Here is a 23,531-nt window from a genome sequence, read left to right as displayed (position 1 = left end):
TTTGAGACAGTCTTGCTCTGTCACCAGGCTGCAGTGCAGTGGTGTGATCTCGGCTCACTGCAACCTCCGACTCCTTCAGTCTCCCTGGTTCAAGTGATTTTCCTGCCTCAGCCTCCCGAGTAGCTGGGATTACAGGCACATGCCACCACGCCCAGCTAATTTTTGTATTTTTAGTAGAGACAGAGTTCCACCATGTTGACCAGGATGGTCTTGATCTCCTGACCTTGTGATCCACCTGTGTTGGCCTCCCAAAGTGCTGGGATTACAGGCGTGAGCCACCGCACCCGGCCTGAATGTGTTTTTTTTTTTTTTTGAAGCACAGTTTTGGATATTTGTGAGGTCTTAAAACTAAGGATTTTACAATTATGCTCTTTATGTACTTTTTTGATGTCCCTGAGTCAGAAGGCTTTCATCTTTTTTTTGAGACGGAGTCTTGCTCTGTCGCCCAGGCTGGAGTGCAGAGTGCAGTGGTGCAATCTCCTTGGCTCACTACAAGCTCCGCCTCCCGGGTTCACGCCATTCTCCTGCCGCAGCCTCCTGAGTAGCTGGGACTACAGGCACCCGCCACCACGCTTGGCTAAGTTTTGTATTTTTAGTAGAGACGGGGTTTCACCGTGTTAGCCAGGATGGTCTTGATCTCCTGACCTCATGTTGCGCCCGCCTCGGCCTCCCAAAGTGCTGGGATTAGAGGCGTGAGCCACCGGGACTGGCCCATCTTTTTGTTTGAACAGTTCTTCCTTTAGCTGTGTATGTCTTCTCTTACATTTTAGTATAAGCAACAAGAAGCCAGCAGGTACCTTCAACACTCTGGAAGTCTGCTTAGTTTGATCACCCACTTGATTAAGCACATTTTCTACTTTTGATGTTACCATAGCTAACACTGTTGCTCAACTTTTCCTGAGTATACAATAAGCATTCTCTTTCCTCCAGTTTGCACAAAATTTTACCCACTTTCCTTTAAGCCGTCACCTGCAGCAGACTCAAACACATTAACTTTCTACAAACGGTTTCTTCAAGGCTCTTTCAGCCTTCATCTCACCGATCTGCCAGCTTCCACCTATTAGCTGATTCCAAAGGCTGTCTCCCATATTTTAGGTGTTTGGTATGGCAGCACCCCACTTCCAAATACCAAGATATATATTAATTCTGTTTGTGTCACAAAGTACCCTAAACCTTAGTGGTTTAAAAGAATAAACATCATCTCAGTTTCTGAGAGTTAATAATCTGGGTGGTTTTAGTTTAGAGTTTGTCCTAGGTTGTGGTCAAGATACTGGCTAGTGCTGGTCATCTGGAGGCTTGACTGGGGATGAAGGATGTGCTTCCAGACAGGCTACTCACAAGGCTATTCATAGGAGTCCCTGGTTTCTCACTGGCTGTTGGCAGGAGACCTCACTTTCCTCTCACGTGTTTTTCCATAGGGCTCCCTGAGTTTCCTCACAACATAGCTGGCCTTCCCTGAGTATGGATTCTTAATGGGGTGCTATTGACCCCATTAGGTGACAGTTGGTTCTTTAGAGGGATCTAAAGATCTAAACAAACTTAAGATTTTATAATGGCATATATCCTTCCAAAGGGTGATGGTACAACAGATACATAATAATTTGTGGCATTAAAATTTTATTGAGGGGGCTATTAGGAAAAAAATATCTGGAAGGCTACTTACGTGGGGAATAATGAAAACAAGGTTCCAGAAGTAATGATCTAAGAAAGAGCAGGAGGAAGCCGTAATGCCTTTTATGACTTGGTCTTAGAAGTAGCACCCTGCCACTTTGACATCATTCTTTTTGTTAGGACTCACTTGAAGGGAGTGTCAGAGAACTGTGACTTATCTTAAACCACCACTTCATGTAAAGAAGGATAAGGGCATTCCGAGTAGAGGAAACAGCAAGTGCAAAGGCCTTGAAGCAGGAAGGTGACTAATGTGGGTGAAGCATGGTGAGGAAGAGGAAGAGTGCTGAGATGAGATTGGAAAGGTTCTACATCATGTAGGACCTTGTAGGTCCTATAAAATCTTACGCATTTTATTTTAAGTGAAACGATTATTTAAGTATTTAAGCAGAGAGTCACATGATATGGTTTACAAAGAGATCACTTTGACAGAGTGTGTGGAGAAATAGATGGGACAAGAGTGAAAGCATGGGGACCAATGAGAAGGTTCCTTCAGTGGTCCAGGTGAGAGATTAGGCACACTTTGACTAGGGAGGTAACAGAGGAGACCAAAAGAGGCAGATACATTGCATTTTCAAAGGTAGAACTGCAGTAGTTGCTGATAGATTGGGAACAGGGAGGGGGTAATCAAAGATGACTTCTATGTTTTTGGCTTTGAGGATGTTGGTGCTGGTTGTTGATGAGAAGACTGGGTGAACAGCAAATTTGGATAAATGAAGAGCTCCAATTTTGGCCATGTTAAGTTTGAGATGTCAAATAGAAAGGAAGAAATCAGGACTCAACAAAAATTGGAAAATTTGAGTAATATTCTTTTCATGTTGAATCTTTTATATTTTCCTGAAAGCTGTATATGCGTATCCTTTGCTACTTCTTATATTTTTCACAATGGGTGTCAATATTGCTTTTGCCTGGGATTTGGCTTATGATACTAGAGTATAGAAAAAGTTGTGGTCTGGTATATCTGCATAAGGATAATTTTTTAGTATGAACTTAAAGGCTTAGCACAAGTTTCTTTAAAATGTTTTAAATTGCAATGGTAATACATATTGCTGGTATCTAAAAAACACAGATTAGTAAAGAACTGAATATGAAAATTATCCTTAGTAATACTGCCCAGGGTATACGAACACCTGGATGTATATTATTCTAGTCTTTTATTAGTTATGCACTTGAGTACATACACAGATATACAAATAAACATTAGATCTTTGTGCACATTGTTTTGGACTGTAAAACAGTTTTACAGAATGGTAAGAAATAACACTGATTTTCACTGCTTGAGAATACATATCATATGGATTGGCTTTGACTTACATGAGGTACATAATAGGGTATGAGAAGTAAAGAATACATTCCAGGGCCAGTCATGGTGGCTCATGCCTATAATCCCAACACTTTGGGAAGCCAAAGTGGGTGGATTACTTGAGCCCAGGGGTTCAAGACCAGCCTGGGAATGTGATGAAACCCCATCTCTACAAAAAATACAAAAAAATTAGCTGGGCGTAGTGGCATGCGCCTGTAGTACTAGCTACTGGGCAGGCTGAGTTTAGGAGAATTGCTTGAGCCCTGGAGACTGGAGCTGCAGTGAATCATCACGCCACTGCACTTAAGCCTGGGCGACAGAGTGAGACCCTGTCTCTCTCTCTCTCTTTCTACAGAGTGAGACCCTGTCTCTCTCTCTCTCTCTCTCTCACACACACACACACACCCTATCCTGGTGTGGTGGTGTGGGCCTGTATTCCCAGCTACTTGGGAGGCTGAGGCTAGAGGATGGTTTGAGTCCAGGACATGGAGGCTATAGTGTAAAGAACACAATTTTTTTTTTCTCATAGTCCAGAAAAATCCCTTGCAGGTGTAATGGCTTGACCTCTGGTTTAATAATTAAATTTGCAGAAAGATAGCCCAAATAATATTGTCCATGCCAGTAGTATATTCTTTACCCTGCTTTTATGAAAAAGATAGAAATGACTTCCCAAAGCATTCAGACATGAGGGCCTTTTTAAGAAATTAAGTTGTAGATCTGTTGTGGAGTTGAGAACTGTTTATCTCTAAGCCAAAATACAATGGACACTCAGTGTTCTTATGAATCATTGGTTAAATTATATGCCCAGTAAAATTTGTTTAAGACGTTAGGAAAAACTTATTCTAGATTTTGGAAAGAGTGCCAGAGGGAAAAATTAAGATTTAATATTTGGGCATTTTGATGATTAAATATTTAGTATTCATGAAAATTCCCTTATTCTTGTGAAAGATTTATTTTTATTTATTTATTTTTAACTTGATATTTGGCTGACATGCCATCAAAGGACTTCACCCTTCCTTGGAAAGCCAGGTCTTTAGTAGGAATGTATTTCAAAAGGAACATCCACCATCTAATGCTCATCTACCCTGAGCATTGCCATGATAGGCAAGAGACAACATCACATTTTCTTTTGTTGGGTAAAAGTCATTCAACATGATTTTTATTGCCTGCCTAATCATAGTCCTCTAAGTAGTGGTGCCATTATTCTGTTTCATTTCAGAATAGTACTTTTTTCTCTTCCCTGACTAGTAAAATTCACCCTTCATTAATTTAGTAAAAATTTATTTAAAAGCAAATAAAATTTAATGACTGTTTATTCAGTGCCATCCACTAGGCTGAGTGGTGGGAGTGAGGAAATGAATTAGGCTTGTTCCCGATTATTAGGGAGCTTTCGGTCTTTACAGTGTAAGGGGGGTGAAGGACAAGTAGACTTATCAATTATAAAGTGATTAGTGGTATGTTTGGGGTTCCTCAGGAACATGAAGGAGAAACATCTAATTCAGAATGGGGAACTGAGAAAGGCTGGATCTTGAAAGACGATTTGTAGTTAGCCGGAAGTGTGAAGAGAGAAGGTGGGAACTGTTATTAATGTTTTATTTCTGAAGATGGTAGTGAGTTCTTGGAAGTTCATTGTATTATTTGTTTCACTGTGTATCAGAAGACTTTAATAAGAAGCATTTAATCATTAAGCCTTAGAGGTGATTTCTGGGCATTGATAACAAAATATTATGAAAGTAAGGATTTTCTATTGTATAGAAACTAGAGGCAGGGGTGCTATAAATGAGAAATAATAATAGATGAGTGAAAGTAAATTTATATATTACTTGCCTTTTCAGGATAAGTTTCATTTGGGGGAAACATTTTTACTATTTTTGAAATTAAGACATAAAACAACTTAGGTTTATATGCTTTCTGTTTCTCCTTTTTAGATTCAAGATATAATCATTCTTTTAAAATGTTCTGCTTTTAGTCTTTTGCTATGTTGTATCCTGCTGTGTACAACTAGGCATTTAATACATTTTTCATTTTGATGAAATCATTTACATTCTGGCCCACTAATTTTTTTAGGCTCATGCTTTTTGTAGGGCACTTTAGATATCTCTTACAATTTTTAAATTATTTTGGAAGCTTTGTATTCTTGTCTAGTTTTAGTTATATATTACATTATTAGGATGAAAATTAGGAAAGAATACATGTAAAAAACAATTTTTTAAAGAGGAAATTTGATTGTACTGTTCTATGATAAATGCTTAAGAATATAGTAATGTATTTTGTTTTCTCTTTTAGCCTTTCTAAGAAAAGTCTACAGCATTCTTTCTCTGCAAGTTCTCTTAACTACAGTGACTTCAACAGTTTTTTTATACTTTGAGTCTATACGGACATTTGTACATGAGAGGTAATGTAATGAGATGATAATCATTTTCAGACATTGCATATGATCAAAAAGGCATATTATAAACAAAATCCACTTTTTTGTGTATTAACTTTTGAGGTTAAAATGTAAAAAAGGTTCATTAACTCTTATAAGCCTGATTAGTTTTTTTTTGATGAAGAAAAATATTCCACAACATGGTATTTACCTCTGAACTGTTTTAGCTTCAGTTTCTTAGGGTTAAACCCTCATCCCCTGCAATAGTATTAAGAAGTTTTTCTGCATGCCATTTTTAAAAATCTTAATTTTAAAAAACTTTAGTAGACTATATTCCCTGTGCTCAAAGCCTAAGACAGTATTTGAAAAATAAATGTGCATTCCTTTTGCTTTTGGCTCAAGACTAGGATAATTTCACCAAGAAGTCTTCAAAAGAGCTCCGCATGATTCATCCCTAATCTTTAATCAGGGATGAATCATAATTATTTCCATGATACAGTTTCGTTATATTAAAGGAAAGGAGAACTAATGAATATTTTCATAGAAGTAGAGAATTTCTGTCGTCCCTTCTCCCCACTAAAGGGGAATCTTGAACTATTAGTTTACTATTTGAGGTATAATTCTTAAATTTAAATTACAGCCATATGGCAAATACCCTAAAAAAGTAGTTATTATTTAATTTCTTTATTGTATAATATTAGTGTACTAATTGCAAACATTATTCAAATATTATAGAAGTTTATACGGTAAAAAGGAAAAGTTTCCCTCGTTCATTTTGGGCTCTTTTCTTTGTCCTGAGGCTTCTTTCTACCTTGTACTCCTCAAATTTTCCAGATATAAAATAATTTGATAGTTTGGTGTGGATCATTCCAGATTTTTTTCCCCTGTACTTTAATAAACATATACAATAGATAAATTTTATTAAATTGGATAATACTGCTCATGCTATTTTTTTTTAACTTGAAACACTTAATATTATGTCTTTCAGTCCCGCCTTAATTTTGCTGTTTGCCCTCGGATCTCTGGGTTTGATTTTTGCATTGACTTTAAACAGACATAAGTATCCCCTTAACCTGTACCTACTTTTTGGATTTGTGAGTACTTTGACTTTCTCTATTCCCTTAACAATTATTCCTGAGTTTTAAATAAATGCATTTATAATACATACATAACAATGGCAGAACAAAATTAATGAGTTTTTTTAGAGTACTTTAGGAAATTACTTGTAATTTTATAGTCTTTTAAAACCTTTAACAGTTTATTAGTTTCAAAGGTTTTTCTGTTAATATTACTATGTAGCGGAAAAAATGCTGAATTGGAATCAGATGACCTGGCTTTGCTGCTATCTGATTATGTGACACTTGGCAAGGCATTTAGCCTTTCTGTGCCTAACTTTCATATGTAAAATGAGAATATTAAAGTAGATAAATCCCTGTGATACCTTCTACCTCTAATATTCTGTTATTTTCTTGGGAAAAAATTATGTTGTGGTTTTAATTTAATAAAATTTAAGTTCTTTATTATTAACTCTTCTGTGTTATTATCTTACCACTCTGGTCTTTTAAGGAACCATTTTGCTCAAATGATGTGCATTAGTAACTTCTTTCAAAATTATAGTTGGGAGAACCCAACTTTAAGTCGTGTGTTGAGGTATTTGTGAAAATTAAAACCCAAACTACCACTTATGAAAATTCAGTTTAGAATATGACCAGAATAAGGGGATAAGCCTCAAGTTATGTATTTAAAAAATTATTTTGCCTCTTCTCATCCAGTATGACTAGATTCTAACCTAAAAATTTACTTCAAAGCATTCCAAACTAATACTAAGAATACTTGGGTGGGCGCAGTGGCTCATGCCTGTAATCCCAGCACTCTGGAAGGCTGAGGTGGGCAGATTGCTGGAGTCCAGGAGTCTGAGACCAGCCTGGACAATGTAGTGAGACCCCATGTCTACAAAAAAATACAAAAATTAGCTGGGCATTATGGTGTACACCTGTAGTCCCAGCTACTCAGGAGACTGAGGTGGGAGGATCACTTGAATGGGGTGGGGGAGGTGGAGGCTGCAGTGAGCTGAGATCATGTGACTGAACTCCAGCCTGGGTGACAGAGTGAGACCCCATGTCAAACAAACAAAGAATACTTGTAGTCAAATAGGAGTGGGAAAAGCTATTGATTAGATTAAAATGCTTTAAACTTAAAAACGTTTGTGAATTCTGATGAGTTTGTGTTAAAATGATAAAGAAAAGCTGATGACTTTGAAAGTTTCAGTAATAGGAAAGATTATTCTTTTAAATCTTAAGCTCTTTTGTTTGCAAGATTGTCAATCCTAACTCAAGTTATCGCAAGTAACAAGGAGTTTAAGGATGTAAGAACTTGAGAACCCACTAACCCAAATCCTCTTCAAGAAGATTAACTGGAGAACTGGAGGAAGGTTCCAGAAATGATGATATCATAGGAAATTCAGTGACAAGAGTTTGTGTTCTCTTCTCCCTTGTTTTATTACATCTCTTCTCGACCTCAGTTGTCCTTATACATTGTTTTCCCTTTTTCTGTCTTTAATTTTTATATGACCCATTGTTTGCCCCCATAGAGTCATTTAACTTGAGCTCCCACTGCCATTGCTTTAATCTCTGAGTTCAGATTCCTGGGTCAGAAAGAATCTGGTCCAGGCGTGGTGGCTCACGCCTGTGTGATCCCCACACTTTGGGAGGCCAGGGCAGGCGTATTGCTTGAGTCCAGTAGTTCGAGACCAGCCCGGGCAACATAGTGAGACCTTGTCTCTGCAAAAAATAGAAAAATAAGCCAGATGTTATGGCACGTGCTTATAGTCCCACTACTCGGGAGGCTGAGGCAGGAGGATCACTTAAACTAGGAGGTGGAGGTTGCAGTGTGCTGAGATTGCGCCACTGCCCTCCAACCTCAGTGACACAGTGAGACCCTGTCTTAAAAAGAAAGGGGGGGGGGCGGCAGGAGGGAGGGAGGAAGAAAAGAAAAGGAAGAAAGGAGAGAGAAAGAATCTGATTGGTACACTTGGTTGTTGGCACAGGTCACATTGTAGGCTGTTAGTCAGTATATGGGTTGCCAGGCCTTGGGTCAGAGCCAACTCCTGGCCTAGTCACCTATGTCTCAAGAGAGAGGAAGTATAAAAAAAAAGGCCATATAGAATTCCTCCTCACATCTACATGTAGCCTCCTCTCAGAAAGACTGATTTCTATGTGGGAAGAGGGTATGGGTCAACTTTTGCCCAGCAGGGAGAGGTCCCACTAGAAAAGCATCAACCAAATGCTTATAGGCAAGATAGTCACTGATTGTTAAATCTGTTCATTATGCCCATAGCTAAAAATGGTTTAACAAATAAGTGTGTAAAATACATTTCCTCAGATTACTCAGGGACCTTTAACATTAGGGGTTTTTTTGGTCCTGATCCACCGAGGTAAGAAAGGAGGTGAAGCTTATCTTGCCCTAGTAGGAGTGCGTGTGTGTGTATGCATGCACATAGATAGACAGGCAGGCAGGCACACAGGCAGGCAGAGAAAGAAAGTAAGACAAAAGACAGACGGGGAGAGAGAGAGAGACAGACAGACAGACAGAGAGAGACAGACAGAGAGAGAGACAGACAGGCAGGCAGGCACACAGACAGACAGATAGATAGTCCTTGACTTAGAATCATTCAACTTAAGATTTTTCAGTTTTATGATGGTGTCAAAGCAATATGCAACCACGAAGTTTCAGACTTTAAGCATTGGTGATTCTTTAACCAAAAACACTCTGAGCTACATTTTTGACTTAGTGATATTTTCAACTTACAGTGGGGTGTATTGGCATGTAACCCCATTGTAACTCGAGGAGCATGTGTGTATATGTTTAGAGGGGCATTATTCATGTTTTCCTAGGTCTTATCTTTACTCCTATTTATACCATCCTGTTTCCTTCAGATACTTGAATGTGTATGGGATGATTTCTTTCCTAAAATCTTGTCACAAATAGTAAGAATATAGTATAATCATGTTGCCCCCCCCCCAAATTTCTTTTCTTTTCTTTTTTTTTTGAGACAAGGACTCTCTCTGTCACCCAGGCTGGAGTGCAGTGATGCAAGCTTGGCTCACTGCAACCTCTGCTTCCTAGGGTTAAGCGATCCTCCCACCTCCCAGCCTCCTAAGTAGCTGGGACTACAGGCACATGTCACCATCCTTGGCTAATTTTTTTTGTATTTTTAGTAGAGACGGGGTTTTGCTGTATCACTCAGACTGGTCTCAAACTCCTGGACTCGAGCAATCCATCTGCCTTGGCCTCCCACAGTACTGGGATTACAGGTGTGAGCCAGCACGCCCAGCCCAGAAAAAAATTTCTATCATCTTTTGCTACCATTTTGCTGGCACTACTAAAAGCATTAAAACGTAACAGCAGTTTCATTGCCTCCACGTCTATGTACAATTTCTAATACCATTTTTGCTCGGGTGCTGATGGTTTCTTGATATCAGTTAGGGTGGTTGCTTCTACCAGGAGTATGATTATATAGCCACTGCCTTTATTTCTAGCTTTGCCTTTGTAATATGGTCTATCAGATGGTTGATAAAATCTATCTAGAGTAAGGATATAAGACAAAATAAAGATACTGTAATTAAAGGAAAACAGAGGCTAGAGGACAAGGCTCGGAATCCCCAAGTCTTGTATTTAGGATATTAGTTCAGCTACTTCTGACATGGCTTAAACAGTGACAAAATAACAATGGCTTAAACAAGATAGTTTATTTCTCTTCATGTAAAAATTTGAATGACAATTTAGTGAAGGTGACAAGGGCCCAGGCTTCTGCTACAGTCCAGGCATTCCTAGAGTGGTATAAGACAGATCACATGGTGTAAGATAGATCACTCCTATAGCCACAAAGTATCCAGTTATTAATACAAGCAAATGAGAAGAGGAAGGGGAGAGCAACTCTTTGTTTTTAGAGCACAATCCAGAAGTTGTATACCTATCTTAGTCACATTAAATTGGCTAGAGTATCCTTATGTAGTCAGACCTAGCTGCAAAGGAGACTGAAAAAATGCAGTTTAATCTGAACAGCCATGTGTCCAGGTAAAAATTCTGTTATTAGGGAAGAAAGAATGAATATTGGGACACACTTTCAAGACTCCCACACCAAAGTACTACCTAAATATTTTATTCTTCCTATGTTTGTGTGAGGTATTGAGGTTTTATAAATGTGCACATAATTTGCAATTGTATTTTTATTTATATTACACAGTAAGAAAAATAGAATGTTCTATATTTACAGTCTTCCTTTTACAAATATGCAATTAGAGCGTAAAGAGTCACAGTATCACAATTAGAATGTAAATGTTCTCACTCAATATATTAAGGTCTCATTTTCATTATGGTGAATTTACTAACTGTCCTGTATACTTCACAGGGCTGCTTTGAAGCTAAAATGAGATCATTCATATGGGATCACATTAAGCTGCTAGAAATTAGAAAATGTACATGAGATAATATACCTTTTACTGTCATTAATTTAAGTTTCTTTTCATTAGACGCTGTTGGAAGCTCTGACTGTGGCAGTTGTTGGTAAGCTGTAATTGCATTTCTATATGTTATAATAACTTTTTAGTGTAGATAAATCTTTCAGGTAAAAAGTTATTTGGGGCTAAAGTTTAACATGGAATATCGTATTTCAGAAATACAGTGTAGGATGAAGAATTCCTAAAGTATAAGAAAAGTCAGATATTTATCCTTTACGTATTTCAGCCGAGCTTAGAAGAAGTGGAAAAGAAAAATAAAAGGAATGGAGAACAGTATTTCATTTGTTTACCCATTTAGAAAAATAAGACAACTATAGCTAATTTTTTCCATAATTTAAAGGTATCCTCAAGTAACTGAGAATATGTGTTTTGAGCCACATACTTTGATCATATATATGAGCCTAACTCCTTTAACTGGCCTGTGCCGAACTGTACTTTAACATTATATCCTCATATTTTATCAAGTGGCACTATAAGAAACAGTGGTAATTTCTGCTCTGTATTTCATGTTAAATATGTGTTTGAAGGCCGTGTCTGTTATAATTACTTGATGTATCCTATATAATGCCTCAAGGAAAAAATTTCAATAAATGAAGAATAGAAATTCTGATTGTCTCAAAATGGTTAACCTTGAGTACCAAAAAGGTCAGAGTTAATTATTACTCTCCATAACAGCAAGTTGTTTATCCTTATAGTTAATGTATTTAACTCTTCCTATTTTGTCATTAGTTTTTTAACCTTTCTATGCCAGTTTTGTTTAATCTATATGTTTCTGTAATCTCTTGTTAAAAGAATCTATATAAATAGTAATAAATAATAAATAGGATTGAAGCTTCTTAACATAGAAAGAAAGTATTCAAATCCATCTCTCCCTTCTCCAGCCCCTATTATGTATAAAGAATGTAGGAGAGAGATTCATTTCAGGATTATTGGAACTGGGGGTAGAAAAACATAGATGAGGTAATCTGAGAACATTATTTTCCTCAGTAATTGCAGTATTTTTTCAACCCAATCGTATACTTAAGTTACTGACAAGAAGCAAAATGGATTTCATGTCTTGTCTTTTCCATGTTCACCTTCCTAATCCTGTAATGGCATAAACAGAGACATTCCAATCGTGTAGCATTTAAGGATGGAAAGAACATGAGTAATTACTCTCTGAAAATTGAAAATTACTTAAATGGCTTTGGGTTGAAAGCAGTTAACCTCCAATAGGTTATAACTGCAATTTATTAAAATGTTAAGGAGCTTTATTACAATAGCCATAATTGAATGGATGGTTATTCTAAAATTACAGAAAGGAATTTGGCATATATTCAGTAAACCCCAAAATAATGTACTCCAAGATAATACACATTTGGATATGCAGTTAGTGGTTGGTTTCTGTCCTCTACAGGGTAAGTGAATGGTAAGCAACCCTAGCCAGCCCCAGTATTTTTCTCTCCCAGTCTCCTTGATTTGGGCTGATAAACCAAGTATAACTAACCAGATGATTGCTGAAATTGCTGCTACTGTCCAGGAATTCCCAGCCAGGCAGGAGACCCAGAATCATCCCTATTGATATTTAAACCATAATGGACAATCACCACAGATGGTGGTAAACTGCGACTGAGACAGAGATGGGTGAGAATCACTTTGCCATACCCCTAAAACTCCAAACTGGCTACAGGCGTAATAGCTCTCCAGTCATTTCATTAACTTGGTAACAATGTGACTTCCAATTTTGTGTGAATGAATTTTTTGGAGACTGTTAATTGCATTATGGGTGTGGTTTCACTGTACCTTGTAGTCAAGGATGGATAAGAAATCTTTTCCAATTGTTTTTATTAGCATAAAGTACATGAGAAAATGAAGCATTTCTGTAAAATGCCAGAAAAAGCTGTTTTGTATTGAACATTTTTATATGCATGTTAATCAGTGTTTTAATTTTACAGTTACTTTCTATGATGTATATATTATTCTGCAAGCTTTCATACTGACTACTACAGTATTTTTTGGTTTGACTGTGTATACTCTACAATCTAAGAGGGATTTCAGCAAATTTGGAGCTGGGTAAGTTGTATATATTCTTGGATATAATAGATAAATATCTTTAATTATTATAGGTGGTTTTGAGGAATGTGCTACACTGTTATCTTTGGGTACTGTCTTTTAAAATGGAGGGTAATAAGAGATCATCTCTTTGAGTACTAGGGCCAGGCCCTACTCCCAGAACATACACAGAAATGGAAAGTTGCTTTGACTTATTTGCTTCTCTCCTATAGTGAAAGGGAAGTGAATTAAAAAAAAAAAAAAGAAATCAGCTTTCCAGAGAGTTTAAGCTTGTTTGCTTTATTAACATTATGGAATTTACTGAAATTAATTCGGTCTTTGTCTTAGCATAAATGTTACCAAGACCATCCACGTCTTTGTGGAAAAAGCACTGTAATTAGTACAGGTATTGAAAGGGTCTGCATGAACTTTAAAACCTTTTGATCCATCTAGATTAACCTGTATCCTTCCTCAAATATACGGAATGATCCTTTTTATATGAGGATTATGGTACTGCATTGCCCTCACCTGGTAGGAATGCATAGACTCTTTTCTAAGCTCCCAGTGGCTTCCTGTTGGCACATAGTCACCCAACCATTTTCTTTTTCCTGTTACAACACTATTTACAAAAGTCTGCTCTTGCTAAACTTTCTTTCCTCCCCCACCCCTTTTATTCTGGTAATCCAGAACACCAGAAGTGTCTATTGAGATAAAATATGGTTGGTCAGCCAACACTGACAATTGCACAAGCTGCTTAAATAGTTTTATTGGAGTGGAGTTGGATTTAGGGAGAGGTAACATTTTTTATTTTCCTTCTTTGAAAGGATGTTTCATATGTATTTGTGTGGCATATATCATGAAAGATTTGTTCTACTTCCTCTTCCCAACCCAGTCTCTAACTGTTCCCTCCCTTTCATTCATTCCAGTATCATCTCTCTAAATCCTTTTCTGGTAAACCTGCCTTATATTTCAGCCTCTTCATAATAAATTTACATTGGTTGATAAAAATGATATTACAATTATCATATATAGATCTGAGACCAGATATTTCTGAAGTGCATCTGTCTGTGTCTGCTGTTTCTGATAATTCTTATGATATTTTCTTTCTTTGTGTGTTCAGTTATTTTTGACTATGTAATTGTCCTTGAAAAATTATTTGTTGAATTTCTTTGAGGCCTTGGTTAAAGGTGCATTTTTCCATACAGTATTTGGGTTTTCACCTGGCATCTGGGAAAACTATTGGATTGGGTCCACTTGAAACTAAATTCATGGCTTACGATGTTTTCCCAACCACACAGGTGTTATTCAGTTAGACTACAAATCAGCAAAGGGATAGCTTGTGGTGACAATTTCCCAGGGATGGTTCTTCTCTGCCCCCACCCCCCAGTTTACCCCTGCTTAGTGCATTGATGACTTTTCTTGTAGTTGGGCAAATTCAGCTACAGTACTATGATTACTTCTTTGGGTTTCCACTTTTACCTAGATTTTGACTTGATAATTCCATTCTACCTTGACAGTTATTTGATGTTTTTAAGAAGGTATTCTTTGTTTTCTCTTTTATGCATCATTTTAGTAGTTTTTTGGGGTGGGACAGGGGCAGTAATTAGTCTGAAAAGTTCTTGTTTGCTTAATAATACTGGAAACAGAACCCTTTCAAAATTGCCTCTTACCTATATTACTACAACCAGCTTCTCTATTCTCTAGTCTTACCAGTTTCCAGCCTCTTTTCCACCAAGCAGCTGGGTGATAGGAAAATGGAAACTTGATCACAGTATACCTCTTTAAAACTTTTAACACTTCACTACTGCTCTTGTATACAGCCCTGTTCTCCATTGAATCACATCTACTGCTATCAGTTACTGGATACTGCCATGTAATGATTCTCTAGCAAAATCCTAATAATAATTATACTTTGGTCAGTATGCCATAGGTTCAGCTACTTAAGAGTAGCACTTTATTGCATTTTAAGTAAAACTTAATGGCACTACTTACTGTGATGCCTCAAAGCCAAAGTGGTTGTGGAAGCTAAGTGCCAAAATGGATATAAAGACTTAGGGAAAAGATTTTCTGTGAAAATATGTTCTTCGAAAAGTTTATAGGCTGTTCCTTCTGACTTGTTTACGGGACACAGTAGGAACTGAAGAAATGTGTTAAATGTATGGATGTATGGTAGTATCAAGCAATGGTGGCAATGCTTCATAGACTGACTTAAAGCAGTGATGTTTTTACACCATCATTTTCCTGTGGTAATTCTGCCACAAAAGGAATTAAATCTCAGAACTATATGTGATAACTATGGCAACTGGTCATTGGTGTGCTAGACTTGCCTTGTGCCAGCTTGTAAGAGGCATCTTGCAAGTCAGTTGTTAAACTGCTGGAAGCTTAAAATAGGCCATGAAAGATGTATGTACACCACAGAAATTAAGAAGCACTACAAATCAGGGCCCATTTTCTTTCCTAGAAAGTAAGTTTACTGGCACATCACTGTTTGTAAGTTATTTTTTATTCTGTGCTTCTTGTTGAGAGGGAAGAGGGTAGGATTCGTCAGTCCTCTAGATGGAGTTGTTAGAATAGCAACATCAGCACTATATCCATGGCATATCTTATCTATATTCTCAGAAAATTTGTTGTCTCTGATGTTTAAATATTTAATGAGATGTGAGTCAAAGTAGAATGAAGTAACAACTTAGGCAGAATATTTGTAGGACATGACTTTCAAATCTTTACCTGTTACAGTATCTACAGAGAATGCTGTCATAAACTGACAAGTCTTAGGCTGAATCTCTTACCAGAAACTTAATGGAGCCTGTGACCCTAAATAACCCTTTTAGTGTGTGTACATTTAGGTCGCTGGGTGGGGCATGCTGCTTAACCAGGGAGCCTAAGTGTGTCAGATTTCAACTTGGATGTTGTAGTGGAGAAAATATATCTGTTTTAATTTGCATTGTCAGTAGTGTCTGATCAGGCTTAAATGTAGGATCTTGTCCAGTTAGTGAATAAGAGTAAATTGATGTCCAAAGACCTCTGGCAGCCCTATCCTAATGTCTTATTAGAAGCCTACAAGAATGGGAGAGGATTTTTCATGGGTCTCTTGTGTTTCTGAATATCTTGGGAATGATGTGCTGACTGCCCTTTGTTCCAGACAATCTTTTCAAGGGTTTTTTTGTTCCAGTAGTGAACAGCCTAGGAAGATGGTGCTCGCTAGAGCAGAGGGCAAGCATGTTTACTTTCCATTATAAAAAAGACTTGTTTCCCTAAATTCAAGGTTCCTGTCTTGTAACACAACCCACTGTGTGTGTAGGTGTCATGTGGCCCTCTTAGCATCACCTGGGCCCTGTCATTAAAATGATGATGCTACTGTTATTACTGTAAACTGTCCTTTATCTCAGACCTAGGAGCTTGATGCATCCATGAAACTGTGCCAGGCTAACTTGTTAGCCTGCAAGTAGGGTAGTATCTTGGATGCTTCAAGTTCTTAATATCACCTTCCCCATGCCCCATGGTACAGGAGCTTTGGAGTTTCCCTAGGGTTTAAGAATGAAAAAGCAAATCCTAAGTCCCTTTCAGTCCTGAAGGATCTATATTGTGAGGTAGCATGATACCTCATTCTCACTTAGGTATGCCAGATGTATCTTGAGAAATTTTAGGGCCATTTCAGAGAGACAGCTGAGGACTAGATTCTCATCATGCCTTCAGTTCACCAAATGCATTACAATAAATAACTCTGTTATTGTGAGAGAACTTATTTTGTATGAGTTCAGTCCTTTTGCATTTATTATTATTATTTTTTTAATGGTATCTTGGTAAATGTTCTTTGTGCACTAGACAAGAATGTGTGTTTTGCTGCTGCTGCTGTTGGATGATTTGATAAATGTAAATTAGGTAAAGTTGGTTAATAATGTTAAGTCTTCTATTTGCTTACTAATTTTCTGCCTACTTGTTTTATCAATTAATGTGAGAGGGGTATTGAAATTTCCAATGACAAGTAAGGATTGATCTTTTTCTCACGTAAATTCTATAATTTTGCATCATATTATTTACATTTAGGATTGTTACGCACTCTTGGTGAACTGACCCCTTTATCATTATGAAGTGACCTTCTTTAGGTCTAGTAATATCATTGTCCTAAAGTCTACTTTGTTATTAATATAGCAACCCCAGCTTTCTTCTAAATTTGTGTTAGCATGTTAGCATCATATATCTTTTTCTATCCTGTTATTTTTAATGTATTTGTGTCTTTGTATTTAAAAGGTTTTTTTTTAGAAGTCATAGTTGGATCTTGGTTTTTAAAAATCCAATCTGACCATCTCTGCTTTTGGTTAGTGTATTAGTCCATTTACATTTATTGTGATTATTAAGGTGGTTGTGTTTATCTTCTTTATTGGCTTATTAGCTATAGTTCTTTTAATTAGAGGTTGCTCTAGGTTTTATAATATATGACTAAGTTATTATTCTATCCTCAAATAATATACCATTTCATGTATACTTGTATCTCCTTTTCCCTACCTTTGTGCCATTGTTGCCATAACTTTTAGTTCTACATGTTATAAATGCCATAATATATTATTATTTTTGCACTAAAAAATATATTCTTTTAAAGGGATTTTAAAAATAGAAGTCCTTTTATGTTCACCAATGTGTTTGCCATTTCTACTCTTCTTCATCTCTTCATGTATCTAAATTTCCACCTAATATCATTAGACTGAGAGACTTCTTTTTAAAATTTCTGATTGTCTGTTGGTCATCTTTTGTGTCTGAAGAAAACCTTTGTCTTTATTTTTGAAAGTTATTTTTGCTGGGTATAAGATTCTAGGTTTGGGGTTTTTTTTTCTTCCTTTCAGTATTTTAAAGATGTCATTCCACTGTCCTCTGACTTATATAGTTTCTGACAAGAAGTCTACCATCTTTCTTATATTTATTCTTCTGTATATGTTTCCCCCACACATACATAGCTACTTTTACCATTTTTTCTTTATCACTGGTTTGCAGTAATTTGATTACAATATTCTTTGGTGTGGTTCCCTCCCCCTCCACTTTTCTTCTGTTTCTTGGATCTGACAATGTAAAGTTTTCATCAAATTTGGAAAAACAAAATTGTTTAAGAGATGGGGTCTTGCTGTTGCCTAGGCTGGATTTGAACTCCTGGGCTCAAGTGATCCCTCCACCTCCTGAGTAGCTGGGATTACAGGCACACACCACTGTGCCCAGCTCAAATCTGGGAAATTTTTGGCAGTTATTTCTTCAAACATTTATCTGTCTCCCCTTCTTTCTCCTTTGCTTGAGATTCCAGTTACATCTATGCTAGACTTCTTGATGTTGTCCCCTAATTCACTGTTTTCCTGTTTTTTTTTTTTTTCTTTTTCTCTCTGTGATTCATTTTGGTTAGTTTCTAGTGCTGTTTTCAAATTTAGTCATCTTCTTCAGTGTCTAATCTGCTATGAATTCCAATCAGAGTATTTTTATTTCATATATTGTATTTTTAATCAAAGTTCAGTTCAATTTGTGTCTTTTGAAAAATATAGTATCTTCCATTTCTCTCCTCCTCATGATCATTCTTTCCTCGATCTCCTTGAATGAGGGAGTATATTTTTTAATGTCATTGTCTATTCATTCTATCATTGTGTCATTTCTGGATTTGTTTCTATTGATTGTTTCTTCTCCTTGTTATAGGTCATATTTCCTTCACTCTTTTACATGCCTTTATACTTTTTTATTGGATGTTGGTCACTATAAATTTTACATGGTTGGGTGCTGAATTTTGTTGTATTAACTTTAAATATATTTGGCTTTGTTTTCCTAGGTCTAGGATGCAGTTAAGTTCCTTGGAAAGTAAACCTTTTGAGGCTCTGTTAGGGAGGTCCAGAACAGCTTTTAGCCTAGGGGCTTATTTGGCCCTAAGGGTACTGCTGAGACAGTACCCTTCAGCATACTACTCAGTGCATGTCTTAAGAGGTCTTTCTACTCCAGCTTGTGTGAATGCAAACTGTTCCCAGTCCTGTGTGAACTATGAGGACTGTTCTCCCTGCTTCTCTATGGTGGTTCTTTCTCCAGCCTTGGTTACCTCCTCACATGCATGTATTAATCAGAACGTAGCTACAGACTCTAGGGAAACCCTGTGCATACACCAGAGTGCTCACTTTCAGTGGATAGTTCTCTTCTTTCTGGTATTCTGCCCTGCAAATTCTAGCTATCTTGGCTTCCTTGACCTCTGAATTCTTGTCTACTCAACTCAAGGAGACCACAAGTGTCTATATGGGTTCTTATCCCTACACGGTGGCCTGGAAACCCTCTGTAGGTGGGGCAAATATAGACTTCACTTTCTTTTTTTTTTTGAGACGGAGTCTCGCTCTGTCACCCAGGCTGGAGTGCTGTGGCCGGATCTCAGCTCACTGCAAGCTCCACCTCCCGGGTTCACGCCATTCTCCTCCCGCGTAGCTGGGACTACAGGCGCCGCCACCTCATCCGGCTAGTTTTTTGTAGTTTTTAGTAGAGACGGGGTTTCACCGTGTTAGCCAGGATGGTCTCGATCTCTTGACCTTGTGATCTGCCCGTCTTGGCCTCCCAAAGTGCTGGGATTACAGGCTTGAGCCACCGCGCCCGGCTTAGACTTCACTTTCTTTGTATCCTTTATCTCAGGAATCCCTGTCCTGTGCTGTTTGCTGTCCAGTGTCCAAGAACTGTTGTTTCATATATTTTGTCTGCTTTTATTTAAGGAAGGAGGATAAATTTGGTCTCTGTAATTCCCTGTGACTTGAAGCAGCTGATATGTCCCATATTTTATAACAAATGACTGACTTTTTGATGTCCTTTCTCATATATTTTATACTCTCTATATATAACAATTGAATTGTAACTCATAAAATTATAGCAGTGTCAGATGTGTCCATCAATTAAGTTCTATAATACATAAGAATAAAATGGAAAGTACCCTTCAATAGATAGACATGTTCACAGAATAAGTTATTACTTGGTTTAAAAGTGCAATCATATTTCATTTGTTTATATATTTTCTAAAACTTTTTGTAGATCTCTGAATTAAAATACTTGTAATGATATTTCTGCTTTTATCTATATTTTATGTTCCAAAACTTCACAAATTATACTGTTAACTAGGTTTGTATACCATAAAGACAAATGTTGAATAAGTAGCTGTTCTTTCAATTTCTTTTAAAAAAAGATCCAAAATGGGCATTATATTCATTGTATGTTTACAAATTCTTACATTTTAGTTATTCTTCGGCAAAAAATCCAGATAGATATGTTTTTTTCAGAAAGTGTTGAATGGGTTTACAAACTTTTTTGTAAGGAACAATATTGTAAATTACTAAAATTGCATTTTTATAGGCTCTTTGCTCTTTTGTGGATATTGTGCCTGTCAGGATTCTTGAAGGTAAGTTATGTTATAATGGTTAACTTGAAATATAATTTTGGCTTTGTCAATATAAATAACCTCAAAAAGCTGTAAGAGATACTTTTATGATAGGACACTTAGTTATAATTATCCAGAACATTTGTATAGAGAATGATTATAGAATTATCCCTTTAGAAAATCAGGGTCTTGTGTTGGTCCTTATTATTGACTGAAAGAAAGATGAATGAATAAATGAATTAAATTACATAGAAAGAGGCCCTTGCTTACAACTGCCAAATTCCAGTGGCACATCTAATTGTGAAAAAAGAAATATATTTTTAAATAATTTATATTTGGAATGCTATTTTTCAAAGTGGGTAATTTAGTTTAATGGAATATATCCCCTCATTCATCCTTCCATCCAACAGAGGCAAGTTTGGACCTGCCTTGCCTTTTTCTGCTTTTAACATTTGTATTCAAAGTTGTACACCATTGTCAAATGTGTAATGTAGCAGTAAATCATTAGAGGAAGTAAGTTTTAAGTCCTGTTAATACTGTTCTCAAATATCAACATATTTCTTTAATCTCTTCCCTATAGTTATTTTTTTATAATGAGACAATGGAGTTGGTCTTAGCTGCTGCAGGAGCCCTTCTTTTCTGTGGATTCATCATCTATGACACACACTCACTGATGCATAAACTATCACCTGAAGAGTACGTATTAGCTGCCATCAGCCTCTACTTGGATATCATCAATCTATTCCTGCACCTGTTACGGTTTCTGGAAGCAGTTAATAAAAAGTAATTAAAAGTATCTCAGCTCAACTGAAGAACAACAACAACAAAAAAAATTAATGAGAAAAAAAGGATTAAAAAAGTAATCGGAAGCAGTATATAGAAACTGTTTCATTAAGTAATAAAGTTTGAAACTGTTTAAATACTGTTACAATCTTTATTTGTATTATATGTAATTTTGAGAGCTTTAAAACCTTACTGTTCTTTATGATACCTCATTTCTAAATCCTTGATTTAGGATCTCAGTTAAGAGCTATCAAAAATTCTATTAAAAATGCTTTTCTGGCTGAGCACAGTGGCTCACGCCTGTAATCCCACCACTTTGTGAGACCAAGGCAGGTGGATCACGAGGTCAAGAGGTCGAGACCATCCTGGCCAACATGGTGAAACCCCATCTCTACTAAAAATACAAAAATTAGCTGGGTGTGGCGGCACGTGCCTGTAGTCCCAGCTACTCAAGAGGCTGAGGCTGGAGAATCGCTTGAACCTCGGAGGTGGAGGTTGCATTGAGCCAAGATCATGCCACTGCACTCCAGCCTGGCGACAAAGTGAGACTCAGTCTCAAAAAAAAAAAAAAAAAGTTTTTCTTCCTAAATTAGCCATGCATAGCTGTTTGTTTGCAATTCAAAAGTAATTTTATGAGTATATAAGAATATCAGTTTACCTTTGTCTAGTGATTTTATCTAAATTTTCCCTGAATTATTAAGTAATATTGATTTGGCTTTGATTCTAGAGTAGTAGAGTCTTTACCATCATAAACTGTAAATCTCTTTTTGCTTGGCGATTTTCATCTAATTTAAAAGGAAAAAATATAAAAGATAAATTCCACAGATAAGTATTCAGTATTATATTAAAATTGTATTAAAATGTTAATGACTTTTTAAATTGTAGTAAAATTAAAAGTCTGCCTGAAAGTCAGATATTATGACAAAATTTGACATTAATTGTTTTTTAAAGTATAGCTTTCATTTGAAATTATACAATGCTAATGTGGTTAGAGCACACCAAAGATACTGGGTCATCAGCCATTGAGTATATCTATTTCAAAATAAAAATATTTGGGAAATATTGTCTTATGGTTTCATTTGTGTTGGTCCACACAGCGTGTCAGGTCCATGTACCAGTAACCAATGCAAGTTTGTCAAATTCCATCACTGTACTATTTTGTTAGGCTGCCATAACAAAGGACTACAGCTTGGGTGGCTTCAACAAGAAATTTATTTTCCCACAGTTCTGGAGGCTAAAAGTCCAAGATCAAGGTGTTAGAAGGCTTGGTTTCCTTTGAGGCCTTTCTCTTTGATTTGTAGATGGCCATCTTCTCCTTGTGTCTTTAAATGGCCTTCCCTCTGTACTTGTCTGTGCCCAAATTTCTTCTTATGAGGATACCAGTCATACTGGATTAGGACCCACACTGAGGACCACATTTTTCCTTAATTATCTCTTTAAAAACCTATCTCCAAATACAGTCACATTCTGAAGTGCTGGGATTAGGATTTCTTCATGTGAATTTTGGGGGGACTACAACCCAGCCCATAACACCCCCTAAGTATTTCCCAGCTATTAAATTGAAATAAACTTGTAATATCAATTTAACCTTGCATGATTTGTAGATGTAAATTTGACTTTATTAGCATTAATTGTTGAATTATCAAGTGCATGATGCAGTGCAATCAAGTTTAACATAGCATGGTGGGTAAAAGCATCTAGATTAGAATCCTTGCAATCCAACCAGATGCTTAAGTGACATTTGGCAAATTATTTATCCTTCCTTAGGTCTTTTGCCTCATCGTCATAATGGGAATAATAATAATGTCTAGCTTATTGGGCTGTTACAAGGATTAAATGAGATAGATATATAAACTAAACTAAATGCTTAATTAATGTCAGCTGATCGTATTAATACTATTTTCAGTTCAAAGGTGGAATGGACTGATTTGTGACTAAAGATTCTGTATAAGCAAAAGTAGATCTGACATTTTTAAAATGTAAAACAATGCCATTATTTTCACTAAATTATTTTTATTTAGAAAATACAGTTTCCATAAAAATGTTAACATAAATTTATCCTTTCTAAATGACTTAAATTTTCAAAAAAACTGTTTTAATTTCTGATATGATCAATATAATAAGCGTGTAAAGGAATCCCAAGACCAAGAAGTTTAAAATCCTTTGGTATAAAAATACTACATTGTGGCCGGGCGCGGTGGCTCAAGCCTGTAATCCCAGCACTTTGGGAGGCCGAGACGGGCGGATCACGAGGTCAGGAGATCGAGACCATCCTGACGAACATGGTGAAACCCCGTCTCTACTAAAAAATACAAAAAAACTAGCCGGGTGAGGTGGCGGGCGCCTGTAATCCCAGCCACTTGGGAGGCTGAGGCAGGAGAATGGCGTGAACCCGAGAGGCGGAGCTTGCAGTGAGCTGAGATCTGGCCACTGCACTCCAGCCTGGGCGACAGAGCAAGACTCCGTCTCAAAAAAAAAAAAAAAAAAAAA

The 23,531-nt window shown here is 36.8% G+C and overlaps 1 protein-coding gene across 2 annotated transcripts in view; it reads left to right on the top strand.

The window, feature by feature from the left end:
* Positions 1–22,101, top strand: part of TMBIM4 (transmembrane BAX inhibitor motif containing 4) — a 32,902-nt gene extending 10,801 nt beyond the window's left edge. The window contains exons 2-7 of one of the 2 annotated variants that reach the window (XM_011929254.1): positions 5,258–5,366; positions 6,328–6,433; positions 10,871–10,904; positions 12,793–12,910; positions 20,234–20,279; positions 20,839–22,101. In XM_011929254.1, the coding sequence (XP_011784644.1) occupies positions 5,258–5,366; positions 6,328–6,433; positions 10,871–10,904; positions 12,793–12,910; positions 20,234–20,279; positions 20,839–21,045 (620 nt within the window). In that variant the 3' untranslated portion in view covers positions 21,046–22,101. Of the gene's footprint in view, positions 1–5,257; positions 5,367–6,327; positions 6,434–10,870; positions 10,905–12,792; positions 12,918–20,233; positions 20,280–20,838 lie in introns of both variants that reach the window. The other variant, XM_011929255.1, reaches the window with a different exon arrangement.
* Positions 22,102–23,531: the final 1,430 nt, after the last annotated feature.

Source organism: Colobus angolensis, unplaced genomic scaffold (genome assembly GCF_000951035.1).
Source record: "Colobus angolensis palliatus isolate OR3802 unplaced genomic scaffold, Cang.pa_1.0 Scaffold80, whole genome shotgun sequence".
NCBI classification, from domain to species: Eukaryota; Metazoa; Chordata; class Mammalia; order Primates; family Cercopithecidae; genus Colobus; species Colobus angolensis.
The sequence above is the reverse complement of the archived record's forward strand: the minus strand, read 5'-3'. Positions and strand labels throughout refer to the sequence as shown.